The 21,722-nt window shown below is 35.1% G+C and overlaps 1 protein-coding gene across 20 annotated transcripts in view; it reads left to right on the top strand.

Annotated features, from left to right (window-relative positions):
• LOC144964520 (dedicator of cytokinesis protein 1-like) overlaps nt 1-21,722 on the top strand; it is a 98,221-nt gene that overhangs the window by 66,628 nt on the left and 9,871 nt on the right. For 7 of the 20 annotated variants that reach the window (XM_078898913.1, XM_078898917.1, XM_078898911.1 and 4 more), the window contains 9 exons: nt 453-507; nt 1,703-1,857; nt 2,336-2,422; nt 2,934-3,107; nt 3,815-3,883; nt 4,596-4,727; nt 7,854-7,966; nt 8,726-8,749; nt 18,748-18,970. In XM_078898913.1, coding sequence (XP_078755039.1) covers nt 453-507; nt 1,703-1,857; nt 2,336-2,422; nt 2,934-3,107; nt 3,815-3,883; nt 4,596-4,727; nt 7,854-7,966; nt 8,726-8,749; nt 18,748-18,970 — 1,032 coding nt within the window. The remainder of the gene's footprint in view (nt 1-452; nt 508-1,702; nt 1,858-2,335; nt 2,423-2,933; nt 3,108-3,814; nt 3,884-4,595; nt 4,728-7,853; nt 7,967-8,725; nt 8,750-18,747; nt 18,971-21,722) is intronic. The other 13 variants (XM_078898926.1, XM_078898923.1, XM_078898915.1 and 10 more) reach the window with 3 other exon arrangements.

Here is a 21,722-nt window from a genome sequence, read left to right as displayed (position 1 = left end):
CTTAGTCATAGGGACATTTTGCCGTCTTAGTCATAGAGACATTTTGCCGTCTTAGTCATAGACGTTTTGCCGTCTTAGTCATAGAGACGTTTTGCCGTCTTAGTCATAGGGACATTTTGCCGTCTTAGTCATAGGGACATTTTGCCGTCTTAGTCATAGGGACATTTTGCCGTCTTAGTCATAGAGACGTTTTGCCGTCTTCGTCATAGGGACATTTTGCCAGTAATTTTGATTCCACTTGCATCAATTTTTTTTTTTTTTGTTATGTTTTATTTTATGTTGTTTTTTTTTTTGGTTTGTTTTTGTAAATTGTTATTGGTATTGTTGTTTTTCTTTAAATGTTTTTTTTTTAATCGCACAGAATTATAATTATATATAGGGATAAGGTATTTTGTGCTTATGTGTTACCTACATTCCTTAACAGGATTTTTTTTTTCCATTTCTATTTTCAGTTAATGAAAAAATTAGACAGCCCTGACCAAGAAATTTTGGAATCCAATAAGCAATGTATCCTTTCAAATATTTTGATTTTGATAAACAATGATATCTAGATGGTTCTATTCAAAATGAGATATCTGATTTTTTTTTAAAAAGGTGAATATTTTGGTGCTTTTAGGGCAGCGTAGCTCAGCGGTACGATCTTTGCTTCATACCCGAAATGTGCCAAATTCGATCACCCGCCGCTGCGCTGTGTGGCCTTGAGCAAGTCACCTCACCCTAGCTCAATTTGTGGCGCTGCACTGCGGCTGACACCTGGGTTATTCCCGTCTTCCCTTGGAACAGACACCAGAGACAAAGTTTCCCTGTGGGATGAATAAAAGGAATTTTATTTTTAATTTAATTTTTATTTAATAAATAATTTGTAACACACTCAATTTCATAAAAACAGCTCTAGGTGCACAATCAGTGATGTACGTTATTTACAGATTAAAATTGATTCTAAAATGAATTGCAACAAGGAAAAAAAACAAAATAATACATGTTAAAAATACAAATAAAATCATTCTACTAAAAAGCTTCTCATTTAAAAAAAAAAGGCTTGATTTATTATTGTTGAAATGGACAATATTTTACGTTGGTTTGAGAGTATTTCCATTAAATCAGATAGGAGATAACATTAATTGATTTATCTCTCTTACCTTGAACCCACACTTGAAGCAGCATCAACTACCTTGAGCTTTTTATATAGCACAATATCCACTATACATGCTTAAAATTCAGTATCCACTAAACGTTTTTAAAGTGCTTTACAAGGAGTACCTTGCCAACAGCACCATGTAACATGTAGGACGAGACATGGCGACTGTTATGCGATATTACACTGTTTTTGGACAGAGACAACGCTGGTAACGGACAGGTACTCATTTACACCTGAGTGCAGTGAGAGAATGTGAGTGAAATAGAGCAAAATAGAGCTTTTGTATAGCGCAATATCCACTAAACTTGCTCAAAGCACTTGACAAGGGGTCAGAGGACTCAACTATGCGCGAGCAAGGCTCGAACCCAGGACCTTCCGATCCAAAAGCGCGTCATACAACAAGACCACATAGCCGTGAAGAATCTTTTCCGAGGACTCAATATGTGCCACCCTGAGCGGGACACAAACCCTGGACCTTCCAATTCAAAGGCGAGTGTCTTACCACTAGACCACATAGCCGCATACTTACCCGATTGTCTTTCCTTGACACTCCCCCCCAACCAGACCTCCAAATCAATGCCGTTAGTCCAGTCATGGAGTTGAAGGAATCTTTCCAGAACAGAGACATCAGTGAAGCCATCCTCAAATATTACAAAGTCAACGAGGTTCAAACTTTTACCTTCTCGAGGCGATCGGAGGAAAGTGCCAATGATGTGACGGTAAGCTGGGTTCAATTTTTTAACTTTTTGGATAAAAAAATTAATTTGCATGAATAACTTTACATTTTTATATTAACTACTTTCGAAAAGTTGACCATGTTCAATGCACTTTATAATGCTTGATTTATTTATGAATAAAAATGTTCATATCAGACCGCACAAATCACTTGTAAAGTGTCCTTTTTGTACTGATAATCTTACAGTTTTGATAATTGCCTATTACCAGGTACTCATTGATAACTGAGTGTGGTGGATTAGTATCTGTAAAGCGATTCAACACTGAATTTTACACATATTGCATCAAACATGATTTTTTAAGGTTTGATTTGTATTGTAACAATCAATATTAGGGGATGAATTATTTAGTTGAATTTAATCAAAGGGTTTGATAAATTATGTCGGATTAATTTTGATGTTTGCTTTTCTGATGATTTTGTCTCAGAGCTGTCATAATTATCACTTTCTTGATTGTATACAGAAAATGTGGTTGGAGCGCACCAATATGAAGACTTCCCAGCCATTCCCTGGCATAGTGGGCTGGTACCCTGTCATTGACGTCAACATGGTGAGTTCATTCTTCCAGCTGTTCTATTCATCCGTAGTAGTAGTAGTAGTAGTAGTAGTAGTAGTAATAGTAGTAGTAGTAGTAGTAGTAGCAGCAGCAGCAACGTATAGCTACACTTCCAAATTTATTTCGTCAACCCAGCATCTAAAGTCTTTCTCCGCCCTAAGAACTTTTTCATAGCTACCTACTGTTCTCGTTACTGGGCAGTGGAGGACAATGTGATTGCTGGTCTCTGGAGCTCCCTGACATTTTCGTCAGGCATCACTGTTCCCAAGTTTCCATCTGAACATATTTAATGCAGTTCTACCATGTCCTGTTAAGAGGTGATTTGAGGAACCCCAATATTTCCTGACGTTGTGGAATGCAGGCATTCTTTTAGTGGGATCTTCTATAACTTTAGTTAAAACGATATTATCTATTGCTGCTAGTAATAAACAGTTTTACCTTCTGTGTTTTCAAAAACTTCCTCGGAAACCATTTTGAATTGTGCATTTCTTAAAATTCGTTTCAGTTCCAAGTGAGTCCCATAGAGAATGCCATAGAAACTATGGAAGAGAAAAACAAGAAAATGTTGATTCTTATCGAGCAATACAAACAAGACGACTCCTTACGAGTAGATCCTCTTGCTATGGAACTGAATGGGGTTGTGGACCCAGCTGTATCGGGAGGCATTGCCAATTATAAGGTATGTATCGGGAGGCATTGCCAATTATAAGGTATGTATCGGGAGGCATTGCCAATTATAAGGTATGTATTGGGAGGCATTGCCAATTATAAGGTATGTATCGGGAGGAATTGCCAATTATAAGGTATGTATCGGGAGGTATTGCCAATTATAAGGTATGTATCGGGAGGCATTGCCAATTATAAGGTATGTATCGGGAGACATTGCCAATTATAGGTATGTATCGGGAGGCATTGCCAATTATAAGGTATGTATCGGGAGGCATTGCCAATTATAAGGTATGTATCGGGAGACATTGCCAATTATAAGGTATGTATCGGGAGGTATTGCCAATTATAAGGTATGTCGATAACAGGGTTTAATTTTCCCTAATTCAGCCATATTTTTTTTACACGCTTAAGATTTATAAAACAAATATAAAGATTTTTTGTTTTTTACAACTTTTTGTAATCAGGATATTATTTTATTTGAAACTGAAAGTCAGATTGGATATTTTTTATGGAGGCCATTACTTGCATTTGTTATATTCTATTTCATGGATTCAAAGCTTTCATAATATATGAATGTTATACAGTATAATCTGTGCATGTACATAATTCAATGCTAGAAAAAAATGAGATGCAAATTTATATTTCATTTTGGTTAAATTTATTTTTATCATTTTAAAAGAACTCTAATCTGTTTTACTGTATTATTTCTTCTTCCAGGATTTTTACATTGGGGACGATTACGATACGTTGCTTCAAGACAGATTAAAGGAGGTGACAATTGAGCAGGTAAGTTGATGGAGTTTTGAGGAGGAACAAAATTTCAATAAAAATAAAAATAAAATAAATGAAAAAATAAATAAATAGAATAAAATTCCATTTATTCATAGATTTGTTTTTAGGGTCTATTCCAAGGGTAGACTGGAATGACCCAGGCGTCAGTCGCGGTGCAGAGCCGCAAAATGAGCTAGGCGATTTGACTCGCTCAAGGTCATACAGCGAGGCCGGTAGTCGAAATGTGTGCCTTTTGGGTACAAAGCAAAGAACATACTGCTGAGTCACACTGCCCCTATTTCTTTATCTTAAGGATTGATCCCAGGAACACACTTTTCAAGGCATAGTAGTAATAGTGTCTCCACTGTCAAGCAACTGAGATTATGAGTGTATGTGTTATACGTACTTTTTCAAATCTTTATCTTACTAATTAATTTGTCGTTATCCTCTTCGATAAATAAAATATTTGTTCATAAACATCAATCATCCAACAATATTCTTAGGTTGAGCATTATACAATATATCATCATCATCATCATCTTCATCATCATCATCATCATCTTCATCATCATCATCATCATCAACATCGTTATTATTATTATTGTTATTATTATTATTATTATTATTATTATTATTATTATTATTATTATTATTATTATTATTATTATTATTATTATTGTTATTATTATTATTATTATTATTATTACTCCACCTCCTCCTCTCCCAGGTGACAATACTGAGGGATGGTCTGATGGTTCACAAGAACATAGCCCCACAATCCTTGCAGCCTTTCCACACGCACATGGAGCAGAGATTTACACAAATGTGTTCTATGATTGAAAAAGAATATGATATTAAGGTAAATGGGATTTCAATAAGAAAACAGTTGAACATATTTGACTTGGGAAGAATGTTGGTTTGATGTCGATTTCAATTTTTAGTAATAGGATTTGTTACTTACTTACTTACTTATTCAAAGCAGCGACCACCTGAGCAGGGTTGATGCTTTCTTACGTCATGAAGCTCTTTCTCGACTTCAGTCTACTTGTCCTTGGGTTTTGGTCATGGAGGGGGTGCCTTGGGTCCATTTCCTGTTTATATTTCTGGGCTTTGGAAGCAGTGGCTGTTAGGAGGTGCAATGCTAGCTAGCCGATGGAGGACTGGAACTACAGTTGATATCAAGTTAGCAGGAATGATCCGGCTGGTGTTATGTATTTTATCTGTCAAACTATTTTTTTAATTATTAGAAAGTAAAGTATGGTAAAGTTGTAAATAAGATATGTTGGAAATATTCAACTTCCACTTTTTCTAAGCTGTATTTGAGTTTAATTTAGTTCAGCATATATGATCACTGTTCACATGACTTTCTAACAAAGAGAGGCCTCACTGTTCACCAGGGATGCCGCTGTGATGGTAGAAAGACTACAAGAGCCCGTTTAGGCTCCTTTGCTGATGAAGTTAAGCAAAACAAAAGAAAGGCAAAATAGAACTGGGCCAGCATGTGCAAGTCACTGTCAATCACCTAGAAAATGTGCACTCCTTCGTTTATCTTGGCAACTGTTGCCAAAGCCAAGGAGAAGATGCAGCTGATATAAAACATAGAATGAATGTAGCCCAGTCTCCTTTCAGCAACCTCCACCACATTTGGCGAGACACCAACATCAATGAAAACCGGACTCTATCAATCAGTTGTGTTTTCCTCCTTTATGCATGCCTGTGAAGCATGGACCTTAAAGAAACAATCCACAAAACAACCAATGGCTTCAATAGCAGGGGTCTAAGTATAATCAACAAGGGTGATTGAGATCTTGGACTTCAACAGACCCCCTTTTTTACCTCATGCTCACAAATAAACAAGAGATGCTTAAGATATCTTGGGCTCATCCTTCATGTGGAGCCTGGTGGTCCAGTGAGGCGTACTATTATGGCTCTCACCAAGGGAAGCTCAGTCTGTCCAGAGGGCTCCCTGTTCATGGATGAACTTGAACGCTTGTAGTCCTTCAGAGTCATTAGGCCGAAGGAGCCAGAGTTTATCCCAGTTTCTATGGCATGAAATGGACAATAGCAATTGCTTGCTAACCTTTGGATAGGATGATAGTCTATCGCAAAATACTTTCCACCAGGTCTAAGAGACCCAGCTACCCATTCACTGCTGGGTGGACAGGGGGTTCATAAAAAAAATCTCGACTCTACCCAGGATGGATCTTGGTCCCTTCGCGTGTGAAGCGAGTGCTCTACCAACTGAGCTGTTGTGAACCCCACTTGAACGCTAGGCCAAACACATAAGGTAGTGGACAAAATTAGCTGATGCTGTAAAACGCATATCATAACAATTGTGTCTGTAGCATCAGACCTTATATAGCAAGGACTATCCCGCACAAATCTTTGGGCCTCTTTTTCGCTCACGAAGTGCCCAAATTCGCGACAAAATATGGGACGAAGCCGTTCCGTACATGCTATTTTAAAAAATTAATTACGACGCTGTTTATCGATGAATTTGACTGAAAGTTGGCACACAGTTAGAAAAGAGGTCATTTTAGATTATGTCAAGCGACAAAACTCGTACGATTACCAGAAGACCGTTAAAAATAGATTTTTACTCTTTGGAGTACAATATTTCTAAAACTACAAAGAGGAGAGATTTTGTCGCTCACAAGGTTATATATGCACATTTCTTCTATTTATTTTTCAAATTTCATTGGATTATGATAAGTACTTTTCCCGTATTCTCACAAAACATCAATCCAATTTGCATTTCAATGAGTGAAAATATGGAGACGGCCATTTTGTTCCCTCATCGCACGACACGAAAATGACGTGAGCGCGGCAAGGCTGCCAGGTGGCTAGACTATAATCTGACCAAATTCGACTTCAAAAGTGGCTAAATAGAAAATCATATGGCTTTCACTATTAAGACTGACCCACTTAATATGAACTAAATTTTAACAAACAGAAAATTGAATAGACTAGGATAAATGTCACTGAGACAAAAATAGATGAATAAAATTTAATAAAAGAAACAAAATTATATATTTGGCCACACACGTGGCCATCTGGCAACTTGTTCGCGGTGACTGACGACACAAATCCTCGCGTGCTTTTTTTAATTAAGGCATTGTTTCATTGTTATGTCATATGGATAATAGATTCTCTCTCTCTCTCTCTCTCTCTCTCTCTCTCTCTCTCTCTCTCTCTCTCTCTCTCTCTCTCTCTCTCTCTCTCTCTCTCTCTCTCTCTCTCTCAAATAAATACTAGAAATAACTTAAGCCATGGTCTCACTGGACTGGTTGATAATAATTTAGCAGGCATTTTTCGTGTCATTTGTATGGGTTGTAGACACAAAATTACACTTCGGAAAAGTTCCAAATTATGTATATTTTAAAACAAAATTATAGTTGACCCTAGCCATACAGCTCCAAAACTATACAAGTTAGAACTCTTCTGATGTATTCATCATATTTTCTGATAATTTTGCCATAAAATTGCCAAGTTTTAACATCTTATTCCACGTATTAAGCGAGATACAGCCAAAAACCAGAATAAAACGCAGAAAAAGCGTGCCTTAACATCTAATTCCACGTATTAAGCGAGATACAGCCACAAACCAGAATAAAACGCAGAAAAAGCGTCCCATATTTTCGGTATTTTTTTCTCTTTGTGAGTCATCCAAATAAATGACACCTTTGAAACTGCATAACTTTTTTATTTATGAATGGATTTTCAAAATTCAAAAACATTTTTACTCAGTGGAGATAGGGCTTTGATTTCAGACAAAAATTTTCCTCAAAAAGAGAAAAAAACATTTTTCATAGTCTTTGCTACCTTATACGGACCCTACTATCATAATGGATTGCAATATGTTTGCGTGTGTGTGTGTGTGTGTGTATGTTCAAAAGATACTTTTTTGAAAAAAACAAACTCTTTATAAAGAGTTCAAATGAATAACATGGGAACGATACCTTATAACGCTTAATTTAATTTTCAGGTTGCTGACAAAGGGTTCATAAACGCTACATTACGTCGAAACCAGTCCCTCCCCTCTTCCTCCAACTCATATCGTGTCAGTGACGTGTCTGTCAACAGTGTGAACATTGCTGAGTGAGTTTTTTCATTTTCAGGGATGCTATAAAGAATACAATGCTGAAGTTCAGTATTTAATTCGGGATTTATTCAAAAAAGAGACACGATGTGGACGTTTTGGATTCCCCTTTTACCAACAGTGTAGAAAAGCAATGAGTTTTTAAAATAATAATACCAGTTATTGTGTGTTAAATAATAGGAATGGTAAAAATAATAATAATAGTAAAGATTCATCTTGACTTCCATTTTATATCGTATCAAACACCTCGTCCAATGTCATATTAAATTCATCATTTATTCACAACACTGATACTGGGGAAATCTGAAATGTCCACATCGTTTGTGTTTATTGACTGTACTGAAGTTTACGTTCAGTTACATCTTTTATTCTTTTATATTTTTTTTTTCGGTTTGTTTGTTGTTTTTTGTTTTTTTTTTTATTGGGGGGGGGGGGTCAAATAGCTACGACTGCTGCATTATGGCAGGGATAGGAAACAATGTTTTAGATTTTTGTCTGGGATTAGGTTTGGGGGGGGGGGGGGGGGGGGGGGGGCTTTACGATAGATTAGAAAGAAATCAATAATATTTACAATTGTTAGTTTCTCGAAGTTAATTTTATTTTATATTTTTTTAATGTTAGAGAACTCATTTCAATATTTAGATTTTACACTGAACTTAACTTTCTTTTAGACAATTTTTGTTTTTTTAAATAACACCTCTAGTTTTTCTTTCCTTTAATTTTCTTAAACCTTGTTGCTTAACCTCTCATTCCAACAGTGTGCGACTGAATAAATCCCTCAGGTATTTATGTGGCCAATTATATTGATGTTTCCTTTACCTTTTTCTTGTTGTATCCATGTCCACGTCTGTGTCTGTGTTGTCAGAACGGATGGCTCTTGTAAAACCCACTGTTTGTTATTCTAGTTCTCATCCATGTCCTGGATTTAATTATTTTAGCCTAATTTTTTAAAACCAACTGGCATCCATATCTAGTGTGTGGAAAGCAGATATAATTAGAAGTTGCTGAAATACATTCAGAATGACCATTTTATTATAAAGTAGATAATAGTTTTCTAATCAACAAGATTTTCTCAAACGCAATCTCAATGATAGTTAGTTAACCAAAGTCAGTTCCATAGTAGAGTTGGTTGTTGATGTACACTTCTGTAATGCAATTGCTTTTTTATCTTTGTAAAACGTAGATAACACCCTTCATCCAATTGTCATAGAACTCTCTCTCTCTCTCTCTCTCTCTCTCTCTCTCTCTCTCTCTCTCTCTCTCTCTCTCTTTATCTCTCTCTCTCTCTCTCTCTCTTTATCTCTCTCTCTCTCTCTCTCTCTCTCTCTATCTATCTCTCTCTCTCTGACTCTCTCTCTCTCTTTCTTTCTCTCTCTCTCTCTCTCTCTCTCTCTCTCTCTCTCTCTCTCTCTCTCTCTCTCTCTCTCCCAAGTATATATGAAATAATTTCAAACTTTTATAAAAGCACAACTTGTTTGGCATTGCGATCAGCTTGCAGGAGTAAATATTGGAGTTTGTTAGAATGGCTTGAACTCAATCATGTCCTATATTATCAAGTTTTTGGGGTGAGGGCTATGCTTTTTATCATATCTAGAATATATATGTTGGTTTTATTGCTACCCTTTGACATACTCACGAATAAGTGTTTGTAAGATTTGTTATTGTTTGATTTTCTTTGTTTATCGAATTTGTAAAAGATACAAGCGTTGGGGTCAGGGAGATACTCCTTTTATGATATGAAATGTCAATCTAATATTTCTCCATTTCTACATCTATTCATGGAGAGTAAACGTGCATGGAGTAAGGCCTTTCTTCCTTGACTAGAATGCATTGAAAATTATAATCAAAACAAAATGTGTGTGTGTGTGTATATTATATTCCGACCAGATTTGAAATCGCACCACTGGATCTTTCGTCGTTTTTCACCATTAGAATAAGTCATACTTGTCAGAACCTCGTTAACATTTCAAAATTGATTTTAATAATTAGAAAACTGTTTGTCTTTTAATGAATATTCATTGAAATAATGTAAAATTTGATTATTTAGGACTATGGGTTGATTGATAAGCACGTCTTATACGACACGAGTAAAATTACACTGGACATAACTTAAAACAGCTATCGTGTATTGACATTAAATAAGAAAAACTTGAGTTTTTATATAGTGCAATATCCACTAAATGTGCTCAAAGCACTTTACAGGGGTTCTTTGTCCAACAGCAACACATAACATATAGAACGAGACATGACGCCTGTTAGGCGATATTACAATTTTCCAGATATAGACAACGCTGTTAACGGCCAGGTACTCATTTTACACCTGAGTACGGTAAGAGAATGTGAGTAAAGAGCCTATTCCAAGGATTCAACTATTCGTCGAACAAGGCTCGAACCCAGCAATTGTTTTATGGTGGTAGCTTGTATTCATGCACACTGACTTGCATTCCAAAGAGCAAACAATGAAAAAAAAAAGAATGATGTGTAATTTGTTGGGGTTTGGTAAACATTTTGGTTCTCAGCACTGAATTGAGGTCTTCTACAGAGGTCAATTTCGAAGCTATTTCACGTTAATAGAGCAAATTGTAAAATTCTTCCTTGAGATTGTAGTTGGATGGATGCTAAAAGCGATGCAGATAATGATTTTTCACCTTTATTTGCTCATATCTCATGTATTGCGTGATATCCGATGGGTTTTGCCTTGCTAGATCACTCGTGGTGTGATTTTAAATGTGGTCAATATGTATATACTCACATATTCGTTTTTATCAATATATATATATATATATATATATATATATATATATATATATATATATATATATATATATATATAATACACATATATAGTACTGAATGAGGGAATTTGGAAATATGAAATAAGCTGTTGAGAATTGGAAAATGTTTAAGTCTTCTTCCATAATAGTAATAAAAGATAACTTACATTTGATTAAATCTGTGTAAAAAAAAAACATTTTTACTTTTCAATGTTTGAGTTGTCCCAAGTTCGTTTTCTTGCCTTACACATTAAAAAGGATTTGTTTTGTGTTGTTTATCATTGTGAGTTTGATTGTTGTCACGTTTTTCTTTGTAAACTATCCAACACATTCATGTAAACTCCAGTAAATCTATTACAACTCTCTGTCCTGATAATTCGTTTACAGTCCTGTTCATGGACATAGACACAGCCATAAAATTGAAATAGAACATCGATAGTAAAAGCTACTCAGATATTCAATTTAAACAAAAAAATGTTAAAAATTATGCTTGATTGTTGCGTTTTATAAAATTTCTGAACCTCTTAGACTTAATATTGATGATTTTCTCACATAGTTTTCTACGCTCAAAGTTATAAAGTTGCTAGTGTGTGTTTTGTTTTGTTTTAAAGCTTTGCTTGATATATTATAGGACTTCTTCCTCTATGCATTAATGCTGGCCCTTAACCAGGGAACTGCCGTGCTCTGTATAAATATGGATTTTTAAATTTAGCCAGAAAACTTGTCCTTAAAATATCAATCGATTTAAATGACCCTCATCTCGGTAAAAACTCTCAAACCTGGGACTTTGCCTCATGCATATATATATATACAAAAGTGAATTTTGGCCTTATTTTCTACCTTCTCTTTCTTTGCGCTGGTGTATAATCTTAGTTCTAATTTAACACACATTGAGTGAGACTTTAACAAACCAAATGCAATGCAAAACAAGGAAGCTGATTGATATATGTGAAGACAAATTACTAGAGTAAAAAAGAGACATTATTGCTGATCATTCTTTTTAATATTACTGGCCAAAGTTTATGTCTAATCCTTTTCAAAATCCAAATATCAATAACACATTAAGTGCATATTGAAACAGATGCATCAAAATAATCTTTTATTCCGTGTTGTAAGAATTTCTTGGGAGTATGACTGTGCGTGCACTATTTACTTTCACTCCGGCTTGCTGATTTTTACCTCTCAGGACTAGTGCTGCGCTGAGGACCGGACCGAGGACCGGTCCCACGGTCTTTTAGCTGTGAACCGTGGTCCAGTCCCAAAGAGGAAGACCGCCGGCGGTCCTCACTTCTTATCACCTTTCAACGGTCTCGCGCCATACTACTTCCCCAGCGATTCGTTGCCTCGGTCCTTTGCCTATCTTCCACCAATCACCACCCATCCCACTTAATTAATCGCACCCACCCCCCTTTGCCATACACTAAACGACACAGACGACCATAGAGGCAGACGACCACCTCCCTCCACTCCGCAAACCGCCCTTTCGTGTGTGAGATGGGGGAACAGGAGGCACACGCCTTGGACGATTCCATTATACGGGGTAAATTTCAAAATTTACTACACCATAATGATCGCAATGACAATGATCTATGATGAAGGCATGACCCCTCTTCTCTAATGGGTTATTGTTTGAAATGTATGTGACTACTAAAGATGTGTGTGTGTGTGTGTGTGTGTGTGTGTGTGTGTCGAACCTAGCAAGTTGCAAGTCTGATTTTTTGTTTTCTTTTGTCCATCTCTTGTCGCCACTCCTTTCTATCGCATTGTTGTCATTTAAAATAATACAATAATATTAAAATTTCGTTTGGTGTTTTAACTAATCAAGTAATATGAGTTTCATTAGTTTCTTCCGTCCAAAAAAACCAGTTATAACGTCTGTATTTTTAAAAGGTCCAATAGAATATTTGGGGACCCCGATAGCTCAGTTGATAGAGCACTCTCTTTATACGCAAAGGGCCAGAGATCGATCCCGGGTGCAGTCGATTTTTTTCTGAATCCCTGTCTACTCAGCAATGAATGGGTAGCTGAGTTTGTTAGATCTGGCGAAAAGTCACCATCGACCCCTCTTATCACCTCATCCACCCCCTCTTATTATAACTTCACGTCTCTCTCTTACTCTTCAATGCTCGCTGCCCTCTAATGTGTGTGTGGGGGGGGGGGGGGGGGGGGGGGGGGGGGTAGGAGTTGCGTGTGTGTATCAACGCCACGAACAACTCGATCAACGCCTTGGGCGATGCCATTATCTCCGTTAATGGGGATAAATTTCAAATTTTATTAAATTATCGAAGTAACAATGAAGTACGGTGAGCAAATAAAGAAGGCATCACCCCTCTTCTCTAATTAGGTTACAATTTGAAATGAGTGTGACTACTCCGTGTGTTTTACTCCTGTAGGCCACGGTTTTCATCGTGTAGCGGTCTTTAACGGTTCAAGAATGAACGGACCGGTCTCTTAGAGACCGGTCCTTGCGGTCTTCATTTCCCAAGGACCGTAGGACCGTGGTCCTTAAGCTTGCCAAGGACCGCCCCGCACTACTCAGGACAGCTTTGGTCTCGTATAGCCAGACAGGAATATAGTGGCTGTTTTAACTGTCTCTCATGCCTTTGTTTTCCTCCTTGATTTTCATCCAATCTGGCCTTCTCAATTTGAACCGTAACATTAGTATTGACTAAAAGAATTCTGAAAGGCAGTCTGTGACACAGTGTCAGTGTCAGGTAAACCAGATAGAAATATACAAGAAAAGATCAGCCTTCTTTAACTCGGGATAGAAACTTAACCTTTTTTTTTAATATCAGAAAGTACATTTCAGATCCAAATCATACACCAGTGCCAACTCCCCATTTGTTTACAGTCATTAAAGATATGACGGTTCATTGTACAAATGATAGATAACTAGTGACTTAAAATTTAGTTTCCCATGAAATATTATTTCATCTTAAATTATTATTCTTTTGATTGATATCATCTTTATAATGTCAGGAATTTTTAATTCAGAAAAGTGAGTGGAGCAGGTACTTATGTTGATAGTAACAAAAAATGAAGTGAGTAGGAAAGTGCCATAAGACAGCAGAGAATAAAAACTTGGCCGCAGCGATGGGGGCTCGAACCCGCGACCTTTCTGGTACGACAACTCCGTCTGGCCAGGAAGATCGTGACTCTACCGTATGAGCTATCCACGACCCCAATTTGGTAGAGTCACAATCTTCCCGGCCAGGCGGAGTTGTCGTACCAGTAAGGTCGAGGGTTCAAGCCCCAATCGTCTCTGCGAAGTTTTTATTCTCTGTTGTCTTCTGGCACTTTCCTTCATTTCTTGTTATTTTAATGTCAGGTCTGCTTCATGTCTTCTAATAAAGGAAAACGTAGACAGAACATGTATGACATTCTTCTTTACAAAACTACAGATACAGAACCTTAAAACTTAGTGTAAAATCATATTGTTGTGTTAAAAGAAATCTTGCTAACCTTCACTTTTGCTTTGGTTATTTTAATTCATTTGAAATCTGTGACGTGGTTTTATATTTATTCAAGTTTTCTTTTAATGTGAGCTTTTTAAAAGCAAATTTCCTTTTTGCTTAACTTGTGTTGCTTTTTTTTATTTGAAAAAATTCAAGTTTTAACATTGCTTCAGGTCCTTTGTAAACTTTCTCATTTATAAATAAGTAAGAGTTTTACAATAGACAGTGACAAGTTATTCCTGAAGAAACTGGAGATCAAAATAATACTCAGCTTTTTAAATAGATATTGGAGAATTAATATCAATATATATATATATATATATATATATATATATATATATATATATATATATATATATATATATATATATATATATATATATATATATATATATATATATATATGTATATATATATGTATATAAATAGTCTTTCTTTATAAATTAAATGTGCGTATTTATCAAGTTCAAGATAAGTTAAAAGTCAAATAAACATACAGAAGAATATTTTGGTGGGTTTTGTTTTCATCATTTCATCATCTAATCCATGAAAACAAAATCCAACACCTTATGGTTGTTTTAAACATAGCGAAATATTCATGTCTATTTGTCACAATGCCATTGAAATTTAGAACTAGGGTAAAAGTCTGTGTTTTCCCTATCTTTAATATAACATATGCTTTTGGTATCTTTTATATAAACTTAATCATTTCATATAACATTGAATATCCAAAGTCAAAATCATCCAAATTATCTGGGAATTGTTGACTGTTATAGTGGTATCGTATATCCATATCTAACTCATAGCATGTTGACAAGGATCTTATTATAACATCTACTGTTCTGCAGATAGGAGGAACTGTGACCCATCCAGAAACCCCTTACGATAGGCTGGAATGCTGTTGTTGTTGTTGTTAATTGTTATAAGCAGAGTGCCAGATGTTTCAATTTTTCTCAAATTCTATTTGTAACCCCCCCCCCCCCCACCACCACCAAAGGATACTCATATGAAGCTTGAGTGTTTTGAAATTTGACTTTCTTTCCAGCTTAAAACGATGTTTGTAGGTTATTAAAAACAGATGCTAACAGTATTATATTTCTTTTAATATATTAAGATTTATTCATATTAAATTGCGCATGAGGAGGCTTTAATCTTTTGAAAAAAAAACACACAAAAAAAAAACATAACAAAGCAAAGCAAAAAGCAATAGATTATTTTGATAATATTCACAAATCATTACAATTAAATTTTTTCCCCCAATCAATTTCATCTGTGATGGTCTAACATCATTGTGTGTGTGTTTGTGTGTGTGTGTATGTGTGTGTGTGTGTGTGTGTATGTGTGTGTGTGTGTGTGTGTGTGTGTGTCAGCAAAATGCAATCTTTTCTTTGTTAAATACAGTGTGAATTTTCAAGTATCCTAGTTTCAGAGATTTAGTCACGTATGACAAAGGGAGAAAATTTTAAAAATTGAGAAATTTTCAAATTGAATCTTTTGCTACAAAAATTCTAAAGCTGTTTTAATTTTGAATAGAAATAAAAACACTTGTCACCATTGTTTCATGAAATGCTGTCTCGAGACGAGTTTTTGATATCCAATAAAAACTGTCAATTTGAAATTTTGTATTTTCCTCTGCTTGCTTCTCCAACATTTTAGCGTCAGTTATTGGTGTCAGTCTTGCACTGGTTGTTCTCTCATGGCTGTTGTTAGAAGTTAGTTTAGAAGATTGTTGAACTATAGATGGTATTCGATTTTTTGATTATTTTAGACAGTAGTAGGTTTTGTACCCAGAACATTTGAGATACATTTCATATTTTCTTTGAAGCCTTTAAACTAAACATAATGACTGCATTGGTATCTAATCTATATTGACAAAGGCTTTCATAGTTTTCTTAGTCTGTTGTCTTTTGTTGTCACGAATAGGTCACCCTATTATGTATGGTGATTTAAAGTTGTTGCAAGGGAAAAAAACGCCATGGCAAAGAATAGGAAGGATGAATCATGTTTGTTAGGTTCAAATCTATGTACAATCTTTCAATCTGGGATTTGAAATTGCAGTTAATACTCCTTATTTGTTTTTGACGAAATCAAATTTAGCATCTAGCCATCGTCTAATTATGGGTTTTGTAGCACTGCTCATTAACTTGTACCGTGTTGAAATCAAAACTCCTTTGCATATAAGAGGGTTGACTGAAAAGTCTTGCCATCTCTTTCATAATTTCTAAAGAAATAATTCTACAAATAAAAAATTACACATCAAATTAATGCTTAGGGTCTCAGCTAATCAATGCTACCTTTATTTTGTTCACATAGACAGCGTCTCTGTCAACATGGTTGTGCCAACGATATACTGGTTGTTGTAATCTATTGGCGAAAAATTCTGTGTCTTCCACTCTAAGTTCCTGACCTCCCATAGTGGGCAGGGGGGTACATACTGTGTCTTCTATCCCCTTATATCTGTTTTCCAGCATGCTTTCTGTCTTTGTCTTGGAATGAGATTACTTGTTTTTTTCCTGGTCCTGGCCAGATGCCCTGGCTGAGAGGGAAACAGCCGAATGTATAGTTAGTTTTGGGAGATGATATTTTTTTCATTGTAAATCATCTCTCTGTTATGCACTGTATTATTCTTTCTTTATATTATATATGATTTGTAAAACATTTGAGTGTGTTCCTCTTAGCGGGAACCCGTGCTTGTGTCTGGATGAGACTTTTAGTGATCTCAAACTAAGTACTTTGATAGAGTGCTTTTGGAATCTACACCTGTTTCTTATTTAAACCAATTCCCCTTTGTCTTCCCTTTTCTTGGATGCTTTATTGTAATTCTAGAACTTTTTACTATCCCATTTTCTTCCATTTTACTGGCGCTGATATGACCTTAATGTGTTGCAAGCGCCGTAAAACCCTTAAAAATAAATAAAAATAACTTCCACTCTAAACAACCTTCAATGGACCCAACATGTACACAGTTTTTGTGGCCTAAAAAAGAAATTCCAACAACTTCTTCAATGTCAACGTAGACATTTTTCAGTTCTCTCTAGTCTATAGCTTTGAACATATGACGAAGCCTGCATGCTTATGTACTTACTTTGGCATTGACAATGGGAAATTTCTCTTGCTCAGCATTTAAGAATCAGCAAATCTTTCTTTTGACTCTTTTGACTTTCTATGCATTTTTGACAACATTTTTAGGCCAATATTCATTTGTTCTCATCTCCAGTCGTTTCCTATTTCGTCACAGAAGAGTTTAAAAGGTCAATTTTTTTCCACTTGAATGCACAGAAAATGTTCATTTGTTGTCGTGTCACAATGCTGTTTTGGTCCCTGAACACTGCTTCGCTCAGCCACTAATGTCCTTTCACTGACTGACTGCATAACTTTTTCACCATGGTATTCTATTCTAGACTGGCACCAACTAACGAATTCCTGCTGTTAAAATACCAAATGTCCGATCCAATGTATCCATTCTAAGCAGCACAATTTTCTCAGAGTTAAAGTACAAAAAGACTAACATTTAATTTTAATCTCTACCTTATTATTCAATAATAGTCAAGACATTACAAGTGAGTGAGAGGAAAAAATATGTGTGATTTTATTTTTTAAATATTTGTAAATTATCAGTTTAATCCAGTCTTAACTTTTAGGAAATTCAATTACAAAATGAAACACTTTTTCTCCACCTGACGTATTAATTGCACATTGAAACAAGATATAAGTGAAAAATTGAGTTTCAATATTTTTATAATGCCATGATGCAATTTGTTATTTCTTGTTTCAAATGAATGATCAAAAAATTGTTGTGAATACCTATTATTTGATATAATATTTTACCCCTTCCTCATTCACCCAGTCCTGACCCCAAATTCAACCATCAATATCTATCTATCTTTGATCAATACTAACATTGATATTGTCAGTATTTAATTTTCCAGTGTCTGTATCTATAAATAACTTCTTTCACAGACACAGACAGTTGTTGTTATGAAAGATGAACAATGTTATCCAGAGACGTATTTCCTTTATTTTTTGTTTATTTATTTTTATTTATTTTATTTATTTATTTATTTTATCTGAAAATTGATACAAAAGATTTTAATTGTAAAATGTTATTGTTGGAATTGTGAAAGTATATTAAGAATTTCTCTTAGGGACATTTTTTTTCTTCGTGAGTAATAGCCCCTTCTAGACTAAAGTGATGCTAAACTGTTAGAAGCCTTGGAATGTAAAAAACAATAAACAGAAATGAATCTAACAGCTTCCAAAGAGAAAATGACACCAAACACAAAACATTTCAGGCTGGAAACCATTCTTCACCCAATAACAAATACAATAAAAACACAAATACATCACTTAAAAACCGAATAGACGGGAGAGAGACTATTTTGTGTTTAAGGGTATAACACTAAGGCTTTAAATGTTGTTTTTAAAACGTTTTTTCATGTCAACACCCACTTGATTTTTTCAGATGGATTGAGATCTACGTGTGTCACAGCTATGAGGCCTGTTTGCCATGAATTTAATTTCTACTTTCCTTTTATATATTTTCTTCTTCAGACCTATAGTTGCCTCAATGAATGCCACGCCTCGTCCCAGTGCTAGCAGATCCCAGTCAGTATGGGTCAAGGACAAATCGGGTTCAGCCCCACCCAAGGTCACCGCCTCTTCCAAGGTCAGCTTGAGCACGCTGAAAAAGCGTGTCTCTCAGGTCACTGAGCAGCTTGCAGATGTGTCACTGCGTAACTCGCTCGAAACTACACCCATTGAGCTTAGTGAACAGGCATGTTTATTGTGGTTTGTGTGCTTTGGGCATGGAGGGTGGCTGGTCTTTTCTTATCTCAAAGATGCATGAATTTAACAGTCAGTCAGTCAACCAATCAGTCACTAAATGAATCAAGCAAAGCAAATCGACTACAGCATTTAGTCTATCAATTTTAAAAGATTTCACCAATGATATAAATGGTTTCGCCCACATATTCTCATGCTTTTGCCCCGTATGTACATAAATATATATATATCTATCTATATAAACATATTTATTTTGCATGAAGCACACCATTGAACAAAAGAATTATTATATCAATTCTCATCACTTCATTTGAATCGTGTCAAAGTTAACTCTTGTATAACTATTCGGCATCTTAAGAATTTCAACCAAGCAGTAAAACTTGACCAGTAAGTGACCTTCACCCTCCATACCGTCTGTCTGTCAATATATTTGGTTATTTTTATTACCTTAGTTTGCCCATCCATTTTTACCCTGAGATGATGCTTTTGTAATTTTGTTTTTTTTTCCGGTTTAATTAGTTTATGATTTTTAAATGGTTTTGTTCATTTTCTATCTATTTTAAAATCATCGTCATATCGTATGTTTGATGTCTCTTACTTTTCAAAACTTTTTGTCAGCAAATATTTTTTTATAAATTAATTTTTAATTATATTAATAATTTTTTTCATTTAAAAGAGTGGGTTAAAACATTGATAGGGAAATTTTTAATTGACAAAAGGTTTGTGACATGTTCGGAGAACTATTAGTATTAGTACCATTTTCAACTGAACGATATTTATAAAACTATACGTTTGAATTGATATGAGCTGCAGGGCTTATTCCTGATTTCTTATCTACTTATTTAATTCAAAAGTTTAGTTTGTCCCGTTGACAAGAATGAAATTGTAATTCTCAATTGCTGATCGTGGCTCCCATGCATTTTTCTGTTGTATCTTTTGTATTGGATTTAAAAACATTTTTTTTTTTTGTTGATTTCTTTTTATTGATTTTTTTGTTTTGTTTGAGAATGGATAATGCATGACTTGAGTTAAGAGATAAATCGAAATTGTCTTTCACAAGGACAAAAATCTTTGTTATCATTTTAAGTTAATTTAATATGGTGAAACTTTGAAGTTTAAAATTCTGGAAGTTTTTAAGATGTAGGGTGATTGTTTAATCATTTGTTAGACGCATTTCCAGTAGTGTTTGAAAAACATGGTATGGGGACAATTTCAACTGAAATGTGATATTTTTTATATAAGATATGTATAGATTTCATGCATCACTGAAATGCATCTTCCCCTCCTTTTTCGAAAATCTCTTTACTCATTAAGTTATGGTTAGTATTTTCACTGGAAATAAGAAATTTGGGTTTGATCTCGAGAGAGAGTAAAATGGAATCTCGCTTTCAAAACTGTTTATTAAACAGGGGGGGGTTACTGTTTCTTTGTTTTTTTTTTAATTAATTAACAGGTTCACGATATTAAGTCTTAAATTGATAATAGATTTTGTTATTGGGCTCAAAGTCCATGCAACCCACTTTTTTAAATAACTGAATAATGTCAGCATCAAAGCGAGTTTTAAAACTTGGAATTCCCTAGAAAACCTGAAATAAAACTCTATTTTGTTTACCATTTATCAGACTCGGTACTGTCACAAAAGATAATTAATGGGTCTTATAGGGAGAAAATTAAAAGAATTCTTATTTCAAAAAGGCATCACAATTCAAAGTATCACCATCTTGACTATATTATTTTGTGTTTTATGATATTATTATGGTATCAAGAAGGCCCTTTATCCAATTTTTAGCTTAGATTTTTCTGCCTCAATGTATTCCCTATTGCCTGTAGTGATGCCATATACTCATTTGTCGACAAAGTATGGAAGGATACTTTTTGTTGTTGTTGCCATTGCTGTTGTTATATGGGAGTGTAGAAATGGAAAACTATTTCAAAGGAACATTTACAGTTCTATAAAGAGAACCCAGATGTTTGTTCAAAACCTCAACTATTTTGTTGTTTCACAGAGGGGGAATTCCCCCACCCAAACTTCCAACTCAACATACCCTGTTGTCATGAGGAGAAAACGCTTTCACTCCGTTAGTCAAATCCATATATTCAATTCCTATTTTTATAATATTAAATCATTATTGTCCAAACGTCTAACAAGGCGACTGCTACTAATACTGGTGCAAAATGAATATGGTTTTAACACGGGATGGAACTGTGCATGATCAACCATTTATTTTTCATTATTGCATTTATTTTTATAACTCGTAACATGGGAAAGGAGCACCAGGTTTCATAGGCTAAATATTGCCTCATTCTGGCATATTATAGTGGCTAGTAGAAACAATTTACTTGACAGTATTCAACATTAAAATATTATGTTGTTTTTGTTTTTAAGAATGAATTTTCAAGATACTTCCCTAGTATGCAACTGTCGAGTATTGATGAACTGTGATTCATCAAGTTCACCACAGTACAATTTTTTAAAAACATGCGACAGGATGTGATGCCTGTTAGGCCATATCACAAAAAATTTTCCAACAGAGACAGCGCTGTTAACAGCCAGGTACTCATTTTACTCTTGAATAAAGTGAGATAGTGTGACTAAAGAGCCTTTTCCATGGACTCAACTATGCACCGCTTAGAGCGGGACTCAGATCCAGGACCTTCCGATCCGAAGGCGCGTGTGATAGTACCAGACCACATAGCTGTAATAGACACACTCTCACTAACACATCAGTATCTCCATGTATTTT

The sequence above is a fragment of the Berghia stephanieae genome, chromosome 2 (assembly GCF_034508935.2).
Source record: "Berghia stephanieae isolate SIO BIC M18660-M18661 chromosome 2, UCSD_Bste_1.3, whole genome shotgun sequence".
Lineage (NCBI taxonomy): Eukaryota > Metazoa > Mollusca > Gastropoda > Nudibranchia > Aeolidiidae > Berghia > Berghia stephanieae.
The sequence above is the reverse complement of the archived record's forward strand: the minus strand, read 5'-3'. Positions and strand labels throughout refer to the sequence as shown.